The sequence below is a fragment of the Sorex fumeus genome, unplaced genomic scaffold (genome assembly GCF_029834395.1).
Source record: "Sorex fumeus unplaced genomic scaffold, SorFum_2.1 ptg000043l, whole genome shotgun sequence".
Classification (NCBI taxonomy): Eukaryota; Metazoa; Chordata; class Mammalia; order Eulipotyphla; family Soricidae; genus Sorex; species Sorex fumeus.
The window spans coordinates 44,851,670-44,868,283 of NW_026606100.1; the positions used below are offsets into that span (position 1 = coordinate 44,851,670).

The 16,614-nt window shown below is 39.3% G+C and overlaps 1 protein-coding gene across 1 annotated transcript in view; it reads left to right on the forward strand.

The window, feature by feature from the left end:
- ATRNL1 (attractin like 1) overlaps positions 1-16,614 on the forward strand; it is a 788,116-nt gene that overhangs the window by 660,648 nt on the left and 110,854 nt on the right. Inside the window, exon 28 of the mRNA XM_056120591.1 lies at positions 11,640-11,754. Coding sequence (XP_055976566.1) covers positions 11,640-11,754 — 115 coding nt within the window. The remainder of the gene's footprint in view (positions 1-11,639; positions 11,755-16,614) is intronic.

Genomic DNA, 16,614 nt, shown 5'->3' on the forward strand with positions numbered 1-16,614 from the left:
ATAAGATGCCATAATAAGATGTCCCACGGCCGCGAATGCAGCCGCGCGGTTCCGGGAGCTGGTTTTTATAGTCTCTGAGTCTTGGCCGTTGATGGGATTACATGGAGCCAGGGGGCCAGGTGGTGGGTGTGACCCCCGCCTACTAGAATTTGGAGGATCTGGGTGGAGGATGCTCGTCCCCAATCTGAGTAGGCTTGGAGATCTCGGCCCTGGAAACGGCGTGGCTTTGTCCCTCTGACAGTACCTTCATGTGTGCAGAGAGTGGTCTCAGCATGGTGGTGGCTGGTCCTGGAGGTCTTCGGCTGCTGGAGCCCTGGAGGAAAGCTCAACCCGCTCCCCTCCAAGGGGCCCCAGCGAGGGTAGCCAGGCGCGGGGGCAGGAGACTGCACTGTTCTCTTCTGGGAGCTGTTTTTTATAGTCTCTGAGTCTTGGCCGTTGATGGTATATTCCAATTTTTAACGCCTCCAAATAGCTAAGTTTTAGTCCTTATGGAGTTAATGCTTAGCTTTCTGAGAAATTCTGGGGGAAATTCTGCCACCAAGAGCAAATGATTCTCTAAGAGATCCAGGTATAATTTACTGATGGTAATTGCATGTATGGTTTTTTAAAAGTCAGATATTTTCCTTTAATTCAGACTTTCGTTCATGCATTTGTTTCTAGTAATAGGTTGTGATTGGTATAACAATGAGTAGAAAGTCATTTATTATGCTAGAGTTATTAACATTTGATTCCTTGTTAAGAATATTGCCATATCTGCACTTTCATTCTTTCTGCTGACGATTTCCATGGTGCTTCTTAGTTTCAGTTTATGTGTGAAGTCTCAGAAATTAATGTTTGAATTTTGTATTCACTCAATTTGACCATGAAGTGAGTGGTGTGAGTGAGTTTCTGGCTGAGGACCCGGCTATGATTCTATGGGCTGTAGAAACATTTGGGTGATTTGCATGTGTCTGGTTGCAGAGGGAAATTGTCTTCATCCCACCAAGCATCAGAGCTTGACTTGGACAGCAGGTCTGATGAGCTCAGTCATGACCAGGATGAGTGCCAAAGGGACTAAGGAACCTATTTCAGTGACACCTCTGCGTTCTACCCATCTTTATCCACTAAATACTCCCAAGACTTTGTTTATCAAAAACTTCTAGAACTTTGCAAACATGTCCCGTGCCTTAAACCTCTATGCTCAGACTCTTCCTTCACCACAAATCTTCTTCTCCTCCTCCTTCTCCTAAGGAGCCCCTTGTCACCACACCTGATGACTGCTGACTCTCCCGCCCCCAACTTGTTTGCATCCCCACCCCTCATCTTTATGCAGAACTGCAGAAGCAGTGATGGTTCCCATCAGCATGATAGCCTTGAAGGGAAATACCAATAAGCAGACATGGGGCCTCCCTCTCATGAAGCACTTTCTACCCTTGGAGCCAGAAGGGCCCCCAAATGTTTGCCTTTCAAAGTGAATTGATCTATTTTGCTGCCTTTGTAAGGTCACATTTTGCATCAGTGACATAATGTGTGTTGAAAGGAACCCGCCTGGGGAATAACACCAACCTCTTGCTTTTCTAACTTTCTCACTTGTTTGTATCTGTTTGCTTTAGATTGAGCTTCTGGATATAAACTGGTTTTGCGGTTAAATTCGGAGATTCATCTTTTGTACAGTGGGGAAGAGGAAAAACAAATACCAATTTACTCAGGATACTCACTGAGTATCATGGTGTCAGGTAGCAGGGAACATCCACTCTCTGGAGCACTTAATGCTCTCGGCCAGATAAGCTGCTCTGGTCAAAGCAGTGAATGCAGGCGAGTCCTGAACTTGGAGAAAACACCTCTGTGACACTCAGTCCTGGCCCTTGAGGGCAAAGTCTAGAGCCATCAATACAATTCCCTCCTTTGGGCTGAGATTGTTAAATAATTTATTTCAGGCCTGTAACAGATTTTTAAAATATAATGCCTGCCCTCAAATATTTATTTTTGGATTGGATCTGTTCTTCAAAAATGGCAGAAAGCAAGGTGGGAAGTGGACTGTCAGGCAGAATAATCACTGATTCTCCCCACGGCCTCACTGTTTTGACATGTGCATGCATGTGTTTATACGTGTCCATATCTTTGATTCTCAAAGCCACCTGAAGAGGAGGGGAATGAGGAAGAGAAGATTAAGTCCATTGTGCAGGTGAGAAGCCTGAGGAACAGAGAGGTGAAGTGATTTGACCAAAGTTACAATGGGTAGTTGAGAGAAGTGCCCAAACCCTGGCAGTTAGTTGCTAAAGGCTGTTCTCTTAACCATTATGCTATATATCCTTTCAATGGTAACAAAAAAAGATAATGATATGTTCTTGATTGTTGAGATGGAGTAATGCAAGGATGTGATCTAGGGAATGATCTAGGGTGAGTTCAGGTGGTTTCTTGAAGATAGAAAGTTTTGAGTCAGGATCCAGAGTTATAGTACAGCACGTAGGGTGTTTGCATGGCACTTGGCCAACACAGGTTCAATCCCCAGCACCCCATATTATACCCCAAGTCCTGCCAGGGATGATCCCTGAATACATATTCAAGAGTAATACCTGAACACTGCTGGGTCCCACCCCAACCCAAGTCACCCCACTCCGCAAATAACTAATTCTGAGCAAGGTCCTAAAGAAATAGTAGATAGAAGTACTGTAGGTGGAAGAAATGGCTTAAATCAAGGTACAGGGCTGGGTTTATGCGTGCAGAGTTTGTGGTAGGGTAGACACATTTGTCCCTCAAATTTCAGCAAAACTCTTTAAGGTGAGAAAAGATGGTGTCATCTACATATTAGATTTTGTTAATCTATGAGTTGGGTCTTTTTTTTTTCTTTTTGGGTCACACCCAGCAATGCTCAGGGGTTACTCCTGGCTTTGCACTCAGGAATTACTCCTGGATGTGCTTGGGAGACCATATGGGATGCCGGGGATTGAACCCGGGTCGGCCGCGTGCAAGGCAAAAGCCCTATCCACTGTGCTATCGCTCTCACCCCGAGGTCCTTTTTGCATTGAGCTTTAGAGAAAAGTACAGGCTGCTAAAGAGAATCTTATTGCAATAAAAATTTAATTGATAATTTATCTTAAGTTTTGGGAAAACATACTATCAAGAGGCAACCTTTGAAGATAACATTTTCAAATGTATGCCCTGTTTATTAAGCAACTCAGGGTAGAGCATGATTGTATAGTATCTCAAAAGAGAAAGTGTCCTTGTGTTCTGGGACCTGAGTACAGTGCAAAAGTAGATAGTGAAAGTGCTGTTCCCATAGCCGGCTTCTTCACTCCTCAAATCAGTGCCATGAGAGTAAAACAAAATCAAACTCATAAAAACTAGGTGTTACACTACCTGTGTAAAACTTTCCTTTGCTAAACGTGTTTCTCTGTGTGTACTATACATATAGAAAGATTCTGAGCAGAGATTGAGCATAGAAGCCTTTCAACAAAGGGAAAATATTTTGTATAATATCAAAATTAAGTTTACAATTGAAATACCTTTGAAACCTCGGGAGCAGCATACTGATTCTGTGAATATTATGTTTTATTCCTTTACCTATTCCCATGTGTAATACTTTATTCTCTTTGAATTTGATTCTAATGCAATTTAGCCTTGGTTTTAAGAGTATCCATCAGCTTAATTTCTTTTATTAATATGAATTCTTCAAGCAAGTAAAGCTAGCTAATGTTCTCCCTTATCATTTCATGTAAAACACATAGTAAATAAGGGAGAAATTTGATTTTTGCTTTTATTTTTCCCATGTCTAAAACAATGAAACTGAATCTGTTTTTAAAATAGGAAATCTTCTTATTTGTTGATCTTATGGAATCAACACATTTGATTCACTGTGAACCAAGCTATCAGACTTACTTAATTCAATGTTCAGTAAATTAATTCTATTTTGCTAATGTGACTAAAAACTAAATTTCATATCAATGTAAACACTCATTAAACTGCAAATACCAAGTCATGCAAGCTGTTGAAAAAGGCTCGCTTTTATTTATAGATAGCTTCTGATAAGAATAGCATTGGAAGTGTTTTAGTAGAGAAATGTTAGAGTGATTAATGTGCAGTTGTTTGCATTCCTAATATTTCACTCATATATCAGATTAGTATTTGTGCATACTGTCAGACTTTATTCTGTCCTTGTCAAAACACTTATTACTACTGACAGGTATAACATATCCACATTAATCCTTAATTCCTTGATTCAATTTTCTAATTGCTTTTTTGGCATGCAGTGGTGACTGTTTAGTCTTATATGATGTATTCATCATATGGTATAACAATGTGTTTTAAAAATTAGATGTGTCATTTAAAGTACCTGAACAGTAAAAAAAAAAAAATACCAAGTTAGGAATTTAAGACTTCACCAGACTTAGATAAAGTGTTAGATCTTGGCACATCATACATTTTGGAAGCTGTCTACAAATCATAATCACAGGATGCTAAGTAGTAAAGGGAACCCTAAAAATTCTATGGTAAAAGGTAAATGCCCTCCCGTTGATCGTCGATTTCCTCGAGCGGGCCCAGTAACGTCTCCATTGGAGACTTTGTTGTTACTGTGTCTGGCATATCGAATACTCTCGGTAGCTTGCCGGGCTCTCCGAGAGGGGCGGAGGAATCGAACTCGGGTCGGCCATGTTGGCCGCTTGTAAGGCGAACGCCCTACCCGCTGTGCTATTGCTCCAGCCCAAAAATTCTATAACCCCTCTATTCATTTTCTGCCTGGGAAAACTGACTTTGTTATGTGCCCTTGATTATATAACTGCTCAGTGGGAGAGTTGGTTCACTATTCTGAACCAACTGGTCAGAAATGGGACAGGATAAGGGTCAAGGGAAGGTAGCAAATGATGACAAACCTTTGACCCTGAATTATAGAACTGAGACCATGAAAGAAGGAGGGAATGGGCAAAGAGGAATGATGAGATGAACTGGAGGTAATATCAGTACATTGGGCAAGGGTGTGACGCTTTGTTGGTGAGGAGTTGAGATCATTGTATATATCAGAACCGGAAGAGTAAACACTATTGTAAACACCTGAGCCAAACAATGACAATTATATTTTTAAAACATGTTTGTGAAACAGGCTGTGTGGTGAGGGAACCTTGGGATCAGTGAAGGGACATTGACAATAGGTAGGTTTAGTGTTGGAACTAAAATTCTGTAGTTAGCAGTTTTGTAAATCATGATACCTATATGAAAATTGAAAATGTAAATACAATGAAAGTCATCTTGAATCATTTCTAAAAAAAACAGAGGGCTGAAGAGATAGTACAGCAGGTAAAACTCTTTCCTTGAATGTGGCCAACCCAGTTCAACCCACAGCATCCTATATGATTCCCGACCACTGTCAGGACTGATTCCTGAGTGCAAAGTCAGAAGTTGCCCCTGAGCTTTGCTGGGTGTTACCCAAAAACAAAAGAGCAAAACAACAGAAAATGGGCATAGTCTGAAGGATTTCATGGGGCCATAGCCTTTTCCCAAACAGCCCTTCGAAGCAGATAAAGAGAGCCATCAAGCTATAATAGAAGAACTAAAGAGAAACCAAATATTTCAGACAATGGATGCAGTGACTTTGAGGGAGATTTAAGTTCAGGACAATTAGAGACCAGTGCGATCTCTAACAAGGCAGTAAGTAGCAAAACTATTAAAAATAAATAAGGCACAGATTCTGGAAACCCTGGCTAGCCAAGCAGTGAACATTTGCATTAACTAAAATTCCTAGTTTCTGCAGAATAAAAGTCAAGGTTTGATAAGTGGATAGATAAGAGAGAATGGAAATCCTGAAATGCCACCTAAGACTATTACAGAGACCACAGAGTGGGTGTTCTCAACTATTCTGGCCCATAGACATGTTCTTTTCACAAACAGAATTTAGAGATGGAACGTCTTTAAGGAAATGTACTTTCCAGTTTAGTATAGTGTCCACCGCTTCTTATCATGTTCTAGGTAGTCACCAATCATCTGTCAGTAGTTAGTTAATTCATTGTTGTTAGATATACAATTTCAGAAAATAGCAGTGGTCCCAGCTTTGACAGTCATTAAGTAGGTAACTTTGTTATGTCATAAACCATTTTAGCTTCAATTTGACCATTGCTAAGTGGAAAGTCTCTAATTCATTGGGTGGGAGTAAACCCAGGTCATCATGCCACCTAGACCATGCATATTATAAGCACTTAGTAAAAAATTAACTTTCCATACATTACACACGTGGGCCTTAAAGATATTTGAGTTTTCAAGACCTGCTGTAAAACTACTGGATGTTTTTGAGAAAGGAAATGGAATCATTTTATCTTTTGAGTACAAAAGTCTGCATCTAAATTTTATCTAAATTCCAATGACCAGTCCAAGAAGATCAAGCAGATAATTCTGTCAAATCTTGAGTTAGCAGATTGAAGGTTTCCAATGATGGGCTGAGATGTGAGTTCTAGATAGGAATCACCCACTCCTTTATTCACTCTCTGAGAAGCTTGTAGAGTAAGGAGCAGGTCACCAGCTTGCCCATTGGAATCTTCTGTCACTCTGCTGATTGTTACAGAGGCCATATCTCAAGGTAGATCCTTGGCTCAGATGGTGAGGTCCATTCTGAAGATGTCATTATGAAATGTCATTTTATTTACAAAAACTTCTCTTGATCAATTGCTTATAATCAATAAACTGAAAAATGGGGAAAGTTGAAGATAGTATTGTACCCCTACCCCACCACCACCACAACAACAACAAAAATGGAAATGTGTATACAGTCATTTCAAAACCTCTCGAGTGAATAAAGCAAGCCTTTTATGAAGGTGCAAGTTACTTAATAAATAATAACTGCTAATTATATAACTGTCAGTGATGTTTTCTGGCACAAGCTAACATCAGCTTCTTGTGTTACAGCAAATAGTAAAATTTCAGGAAGTTAAACATAGTCACAGAATTCTGTGGGCAGACAAACCCAGGCCTTATCTCTTTCAAATGCAGCCATGGAAAATACATGATAAATTGCATGGCTCAGTGAACACATTATGTCATTGTGAAATGATTTTGATTCATGTTTATGTATTTATCACTAAACAACTAAAAAGCCCAAGGTATCAGAAATTTGTGGGGTCTTACCATTTTCCCTGTAAAATTCAAGTGTGGTAAAGTGATTTTCCTAATTTAAAATTCTATATTGAAAGTGAGAATTTTGCACAAACTCTCTGGAAATAATTCTTTAAATTGTGTGAATTCCTGACAGAAATGTCAAAGAGATATGCTAGTTGCTAATATCTTAAACATAATGAATAATTCATTTTGGGGTTAATATCCTTTTATGAAAATTTTATAGCTATAAATAGGCAAAGGTGTAAGCCAATTTTGATTTTAAAATAGAATTATAATCTCCCTTCTTGTCACTTATCACTATAAAGAAATTTTTGAATGTTTTCTGCTCAAAAACAGGAGATAAGAGTGTGAATTATTTTAAGGGAGATTTTATAGAGGTGGTTTTTATGCATAACTCCTTATTATATGGCCAAAACAATCTACCATTCTCCTTTATCTGTTGTTGAGTCTCTAAAATTTAAGGTATTATATAATTCAGTCATTTTGTATCTAAAGCTTACAGTGATTTTTTACTAATATTTTCTCCCTGGGTGCTTTTGGTATCAGCATCTGATATTTGAAAATCCTTATTCTCCTGTTAAAGAAACCAGAAAAGTAGTATGACACTATGATTAGCTGATGTACCCTCAGATTATTAACTGTTTTCCTAAATCCACTCAATCAAAACCCATTGTTTCTCAACTTGTGTTTTTTTGTTTCATCATAAAATCTTTCTTTTGTGTATATTGTAATCAAGTATTTTAACATTGGATTGTCTTAATAGTGCTGGTTGATGCATTGAGAGTCTAAGAACAAAACAAGAACCTTCCCTTATGGTAGAAGTGGGAAATTCTTTCTTAGTGGTATTATTAGAGAGGAACTTTGAATTTCTAATATATCACCATCATTTAGACCTGAATTCATGTTATTTGTTCTTAGTGCATTTTAACCAATTGACCTTTACATATACTTTGCATTTATTAAATTAGAATAACTTTCAGCAGCCGAGAAATATGATTCAAAACGTTCAGTTTTTTTTGTCTTTTTCTTTTAACCCTGGAATATGACAAACTTATTCCCTAAATATTTGCATCATTGGTTAAAATCTATGTACTTATGCTGATTTCAGCTTAACATTTTCAAAAATAAGTCTGTTAAATTAAATGTAAGCTTTCAAGGGTAGAGCCATTGATCATGTAACTTGATCCAAGTATTGCCACATGGCTTACAGCATTTTCTGGGAAGATTTTTATGCCTTTGCTTCTACTGCTGTGGTCACTTTCACCTTTATATTGAAAACTCCCCAAATGTGTCTATATGAGGATAATTTTAAAACATGAGATTTATGTTGCTATAAAGGAGAAATCCTTTATAACCACATAAAACCATTCCCACCCGAAATTTCAGCCTAAGTCTTACATGAAAGGGGGCATATTTTGTATTTAATGCCTCATTAAACTTTCTGGAAACAGCAGTATCCTAAAATATTCTAGGTGAATGACTCTTTACATCTATATTTCTTCTGAAAAGTTCAGGTACCATCAGTGAAGAAAATGAAACAAATCATTTGTTGTAATAATGAAAGCCATGATATTTTCCTTCCCTTTAATTTTGACTTTTGGTTTTTTTACCTTGATGTTGCTTTTATATGCCCAGCTTGTCTCACCTGCTGTTTCTTGAGTGAAACAGCAAAAACTGTCATTCCTACACTACTCCACACTACTATCTCACCGTTGACATTATCTCAAAATCCAAAATTCTGAATTGTGATTGGGTGCACTTGTACCTGCGCAGACATCATATGTGTCTTAACATGTGTTTTTGTACTCAGGGGCATGGGTGCAAGTTTGCGATACCATATGAAGTAAGCAATAAGTAGTCTTCTTGAATTTGAATCCCAGCTCCATTATTCCTGGCTATGCAAATTTGAGAATCCCTTTTTCTTTTCTTAAATTTTGTTTTAATTTTTATTGAGAACTTGCAATTCACACTACAGTGAATGGTATTTTCATGCACGCATCATTTCAGTACCACCACACCCACCACCAAAATATTCCTTTTTCTCCCACTTGGCCCTCCCATGCCACCCCATTCATTCCTTTGTAAGCTGAGTTCTGTGGTTCAGTGGAGCAGCTCTCTGTTTCTGTGCCTTTGGCCATTTGTTGCTTCTTATTGTGTAGCCCTAAATCTAATATATGAAAGATCATTTTGTTTCTATCCCTTTTCCTTCTAATTGACTTCACTCAGCATGATACCGTCTAGTTCCATCTGTGATGTGGCAAATTGCATGATTGTGTTGTTTCTTACAGCCACATAGAGTTCTATCATATATGTAAACCACAGCTTCTTGATCTATTTATCTATAGTCGGGCACTTGGGTGGTTGTCCTATCTTCACCATCATACTAAGTGCTACAGTGAACATGGTTGTGCTTATGTCCTTTCAAGTTAATATTTTTGTGTTAAGTATTTTGGAGGTAGAAGCCAAGAAGTTATATCATTGGGTCATATGGGAGGGTGTTTTTTTTTTTTGGTTACTAAATCACTGTATTTTTTAAATTATTATTTTTTTTTACAGACTTACAAATTTTCGTGATTATGTTTCAGTCATATAATGTTCAAGTACCCATCCCTCTAACAGTCCCCATTCTACACCACCAATGTTCCCAGTATCCCATCTGCCACCCCCTGCCTCTGTGGCAGGCACATTCCCTCTTTCTCTCTCTCTCTGTGGTGTTATGGTTTACAATACAGGTACTAAGCAGCCATCATATTTGGTCCATAGCCTACTTTCAGCACGCATCTCATGTGGGCGTTTTTTTAGAAATCTCCATATTGCTTTCCACAGAGGAAGCAGCCCTTTTTAAAACTCTTGCTTAGTGTTTTTATCTTACTGTGTTTTTTTATAATATTATACATATAAAGTAATTTTAGCATCAAATCCATAGTAAGTACTCAGTAAAATACTAGCATTTACTTTTTGATTACTATGTTTATTTTATTCCTGTAGTCATATTACGTATAAATTTTTGTAATGATAAGCTACTGTTATGTGTTTCAGTGAAGTGACATTAGAGATATGCCAAAGGAATGTTTTAGATTGTGATCATTTGCTTAGATAAACTTGTTACATAGGCATCATTGATAAAAGGAAGAAATTGTGTGGAGAAAAATAAAAGAGCAAAAGTGGCATAACCATAACTTTGACTCAGAAGCTATACATTCAATTTAATGAAGCTCATTCATTTATTCAAATGTAGGCAAATTTAACATCTAGATTGTGCCAAGAGTTAGTGTTAAAATGACACATAGATGGTGTCTTTGATACAGAAATCGTGCTTGATATTTGTCCAAGGAAATTGCAAACTTAAGTCTACACTTAAATACTTGTATACAGATGTTTATAACAGATTTATTTGTAACAGCCTAAACTTGGAAGGAACTCAGTAATCTTCAGGAGGTAAATGATTAAATAAACTGTGGTACAACAAGAAAATGGAATATGGTTCACACTGAAAAGAAATCATCCACCAGCCAAGGATATAACTAAGTAGCAGAGCACATGCCTTGTATGTGAAGCTCTGGTTTTGAACCATGTTAGCCCCCACCCCACTCCACCTCCCAGAATAAATAAGCTATTAAGGGATAAAAAGACAAGGAAGAAAGTGGAATGCATTTCCAAGTGAAAGAAATCCATCTGAAAAAGCTAAATACCGTATGGCATTTGAGAAAAGGAAAAATTATATAGACAGAGAAAAAAGCTGGATGGCTTCCCTGAATTAGAGGAGCTTCCTTGAATTGGAGGAGGAAGGAAGGATGACTGAGCAGAGGATAATCACTTTCAGACAGCCAAAGGACTGTGTCAGATACTCCAATGATGGATACATACTCTTAGTCATTTGTCCAGATCCACAGAATGTCCAATCCCGAGTGTAAACCCTAATGTACACCGTAGGCACTGGGGGACAGTGACATGTCCCCATCAGCCCTAACTAAGGTTCTAGTCTTGGGGAAATGTTGATACGAGGTAGAGCGGTGGGCATGTGCCCAAACTCTGTTTCATGTTTCAGATTTTGCTGTGAACATAAACCTCTTTGAAGGTAAAGCCCAAGAAAGAAAATAATGAGATAAAGACAAGCAAAGCCAAGAGAACTTCTTTAAAATGGAAAAAAATAAAAAATGTACCAATATGAAAAATATTTTCTAAATGTGGAAGGCCTCTCCTCCAAAAACTCCTTAGTACTGCACTAGCATGGTCGTTTGGATCGTCGTTGAGAGGTTAGGGCACCCCTGGCAGTGCTCTGGGGCTTCTGCCAACTCTTTTCCTGGGGTTGCTCTTCCTGGTGCTGGGTGGGGATAATACAGTAGAGATTGCACTCAGCACTCTTACAGCCCTTTGAGCTATCTGCCCTAACTGGATTTTTTTTTTGGTAATGAAACATGCTGTTGTGAGCCCATGTTTATATCCCCACACAGAATGTTCAATAACGTTATGTGTAAAGATAAGAGGGGGAAAAGAAGGTCAAATGGCATCCATTGGCCTGTCGGTTCTATACATCTAAACTGGTTTTTCTTTTCCAGGGCGCCCCCAAGCCCATAGCCATTGAGCCATGCGCGGGAAACAGAGCCGCCGTCCTGACCGTGTTCCTCTGTCTCCCTCGAGGATCATCAGGTGCCCCTCCACCTGGGCAGTCAGGTAAGAGTGGTGCTATTCACCCAAATCATCACCTCACCATAAACTCTGATTTGCTGATGGTCCTCTTGAAAATACATGTCAAGATGCCGAGTGCTGTGACTCAAGTGGGAGAGCACAGACCCAGCACGTGCCAAACCCTGAGTTCTATCCTCAGGACCTCATGGTACCCAAACACCACCGGAGTGGCGAGTCTCCCAAGCAGCCATAGAAAACGTGCTTGTTGAATATACACGTGTGTGATCACTGGAAGCACACGTTCATAGTGTTGTCCACACTCCAAATTGGGTCAAGGACAAGAGGAGCCTCACCAGCAAGGTGAGACTTGGCCCTTTGGGCAAGCCTTTCTCCCTGTTTGTGGTTCATAATGGATGAGAGTGATAAAGACAGAAGATCCTTTATGAATGAGGGAATTCAGGGCTGGAGGGATAGTACAGCGGAGAAGGCATTTGCCTTGCACACGGCTGACCCATGTTCGACCCCTGGCATCCCATATGGTCCCCCAGCACCACCAGGAGTAATTCCTGAGTGCAGAGCCAGGAATCACCCCTGAGCATCTCTGGGTGTGACCCAAAAAAGCAAACAAGCAAATAAATAAATAAATGAGGGAACTTACTTATGTGTTTGGAAGAGATCCCGAAGGTGAAAGCTGAATGTAGTTATTTGTGTGTGTGTCCATCCAGGTGGTATGTTCCTGGGCCAGTACCCACAGGCAGGGCGCTTTTCTTTCTATGGGCCCAGCATGCTATATCCTCTGCCGCTCCTTTGCCTCCATGGGCAGTGTCTTTGGGTATTTAGGAGTATCTACAGATACTCTCTTCGTGGTCTTGTCTTTGATTATGTGGACAGTATTGACCATCCACATAATCAATATGGAGCATGATTTCTAAATCAACCAAATGGGATTGGTACTATGTAATTAAATCGCACAACATGCTTTTTGCTCTCTTGTTACGTATCTGATTCTACCTGCTAACAATTTCTGATTTTTCTGGTCTTTCAGTGATTCTCTTAGTAATATGGATGTGTTTTTAGGGTTAGGGTGATTTCAGATCTGTCTTTGTTTTGAAGCCCCCTTAAGCACGGAATAAAATGCCAACGATTTGGCAGGTTCTCAGTAATAGTAATGGATGAAGAAGTTGCCTCCCTGCGTATTTTATCTTCTCTTGGTTCCCTTGTTAGCTTTGACCTTGCTCCTCGCTTTCTTGATTTGTGGCCAAACAGGCCAAAAAAATAAAAGTTTAAAAAAAAAAAAGAAGAAGAAGAAGAAGAAAAGAAAGCCACAAACCCCTTTGTGCTTTGTTAAACACAACCTATTCATGTAAGAATTTTTCCCACTTGGGGACAGCAGGTGTCCATCTTCTTCAAACTTGTCATTTGTGGTACTTGGTGTTATCTTGTTGTAGGAATTTCCACCCAGAGTTTCTTTCTAGGTATTTACTCAAAAAATGTGAACCTCTTCTTCTTTTACTTTCTGTGAGTTTCCTACTTCTTTTGGATCAGGCAGAACGGACAGTTATAGGACAATTGTGCCCAGCTAATAGCAGCATTGTTTTAGCACTGGGAGGATTTACAAAACAAACACTTCACTAATGAAAACAAATCTGTGTGATATACACCAAGCTCCATCTACCTCCTTGACAAGATGACATACTGAAGGACAGAGTGAAGAGAACTGCCAGTACTTTATCCCTTTAACCTCTGAGATCCCTTTTGTTTGCTTGGAAAGTTCAAAGTCCCAACATGGACCTTTTCCTCAGTGGTGTTTCATTGCAGGTCCATTAGGATGAGTAACAATACTGCTATGTTAGATGTAACCAGTGCTTGACTCTTGACAAAGCATTTTTCTGGGTTTTTGTTTGTTTTATGTGTGTATGTTGGGGTTTATGACAAGTCTGTGTGATATATTTTTTAATAATAAATTTAATTTATAATTGAGGGAACAGGAATGTAGAAGTTTGTGTATTCCTACATTGGGAATAATTGGGAAAGCATTCGAATATAGAAGACAAGGACAGAACTATATTTACTGCTAAATCCCAGGTCGATTTTAATGATGCTGTCCAACAGGGAAGTTATTTCTCTACAGTCCACAGCCATATCCTCCAGTATTCAGACATTTGGAGGAATAATGAAAATATCTGTAACCTTGAGCTAACTTATGGTTTTTTTTTTTGTTTTTTTTTTTTTTTGCTTTTTGGGTCACACCCGGCAATGCTCAGGGGTTACTCCTGGCTCTGCACTCAGGAATTACTCCTGGCGGTACTCAGGGGACCATATGGGATGCTGGGATTTGAACCCGGGTTAGCCATGTGCAAGGCAAACGCCCTACCCGCTGTGCTATCGCTCCAGCTCCTAATTTATGTTTTAAAAACCTAGAGACTGAACTACATTGAGCATCTGTGTGGAGCCTGTAGATGATCATAGTCTATTGAGTCTTGCATACAGTAATTTAGGATGAACTTTTCCTTTGTCTTTGAAAAATACTTTTTTTTTCCTAGTTACTTTGTTAGATTTGCTTGAGCGGGCCCAGTAACTTTACTTTACTTACTTACTTTGTTAGAAGTAGGAACACTCTTTGATTATACTCCTACAAATACCTTATTTTCTGCTGTCTGCAATCTACTTTGAAATGCACCCAAAGCATGTTATTGATGAATGGATAGATGAACTGATATGTTTATTTAAAGTAAACATAAGAGAGAAGGGAAATAGCTTAAAAGGTTGGAATGAATGCTTTGGACTGCTCGAGGCCCCAGGTTGATCATGGACACTGTAGCCTGGGGTCCCCTAAGCATAGCATAAGTGTCCTTTTTGTCCTTCAGCACCCCTAGGCCCTAGAAACATCACTGGATCTGAGCTTTGATCTGTCCTGGCTGAGTTTTACCCTCAAAAATGATTAAATAAGTTTATTTGGTTAAACATTGATGTTAGAATGTAGGAGGTAAGAATACTGGTATTCATTATAAAGTTCTTTCCAATCTGCTAGGTATTTAACATTTTTTAGTAAAGTGTTGAGAAATAATCTTTAGGGGGAAAATACCAACCTCACTGTGAAAACCAGTAAGAAGGAGTCAGGGTCTGCAGGAAAGTTTCATATTGCTCTGTTCTGGGCCTTTCCTCTCCCTCTTGGCTCTAAGAGGCTTGGCTTGGCTCTTGGGCTATTTATGTCTCCAAATGTTGCATAGCTACTCAATGATCAATTGACATTTATTATTAGATGGAAAGTCTTTTTGCAGTACTTTGCACAAGCGCAACATTTTTTAAAAAAAAAATCAGGCTACAGTGTTTTAAAGTCTGTAAACATCACTTCTTAAATGTCGAGTGATGCTTTCCTTAATACACTCTTCATAACCGTGAATAAAAGCAGCCGTAGATGAGTGGATTTAGAAATATGGAGGAGGAAGGAAGCCTCCTTGGGCAGCCTCGCGGTGGTGGTCTCTAGGACTCTGGAGCTCACCACTTAGCACTGAGTGAGTCAGAAGCCTACAGGTACCCACATGGCCCTTCTCTTGTCTTGTTACGTAGTTAGTGATCAATTTTATTTTCAAATGTGGCATTGGCAGTAGATTCTGCTCTTTTCCCACAAGTTAGTATTTAAATGTTCTTCAGCAAGGAATAGCCAAACACAGCCCTCTATCTAACTTGTGTCAAATCTCTTTCGTGCTTTCCATCCTAGAGGTCAAGAGAAGAAATGTGACTTCATCCTTTTGATTGTCCCCAGGCACTAATCTTCTTTTTCCCTTTAATAAAATGAATTTAGATGTTTGTGAGCAATTCTCCCTATAGGTGGTTTATAAGAGTAAAAGCAAAAGAAATTATTATAGAGTCTTTTTGGCATTCCTGGGGCCTGACTTATTAGATTCTTTGCTCCCCTACCTGGCAAGCCTGCTGTTTCATTCCTGTATTTCTGGGAGCGGCCTCTGTCCACACTGCCAGATGCACTCAGATTAATATGGGTTTTCTGCTGTTGACATATGGACCCCGTGTCGCCATGCTCTCTTCTGCCCTGGAGTTGGGTGAAAGACTATCTTTACACAAAAGCCGGATATGTGGAGAAACTGTGCGGCCAGCTCTAGACAACCAAGTGAGTCTCCAATCACCTTGGACAAGCAAGGTCCCCAAGCATGTTAGCGTCACATTAAGATGAAATGTGGGCAAAGTAAATAGAGCGCTTCCAAAGCATAAATTGAAAATGATCATGATGGCTGTCACTTTATGATGGAAGATTATGGATTCTAGAGCCTGTGGATTCTTACTAATAAGAAGGAAATTAACTTTCCTACTGGATTATAATTCCCAGCAGCACAAATGTCCACTGCCAGCAGGAGGGAGCTCTGTGTTCCAAGTGACAGTAGAATTTTGCCCTGATCATGCTTCGTCTCTGATGGGAGAGGAAGAGTACTAGAAGGTCAAAGGTTTGAAAGTTTCATATTTGTAGGCTGATCAGTTTTGGAAGGATGATCAAATTATTTTGAAATATCGAGGAATATTGTATGATGTTAAGAACTAAATTAATTTTAGAATATTTTTATTACTTTGTATTTATTTTGGGGTTTGGGGTCCAAATACAATGATGCTCAGGGCTTACTCCTGACTCTCTACTCAGGAATCACTCCTGGAGGGCTCAGGGTACCATATGGGATGCTGGAGGAGATTGAACCTAGTTCAGCCATGTGCGAGGCAAGCACCCCATCAGTGGACTATTTCTCCAGCCCCAATTTTAGAATACTTTTAATATGACATACCCATTGTCTTGGAAGCCTTGCTTGTGTGTGTTGACTAATGGAAAACGTGTTTAAGAAAATGCAAGGGAGGACGAGAGGTAGGCCCAGTATTCATTGACTTAACTCTCAAGTGAAC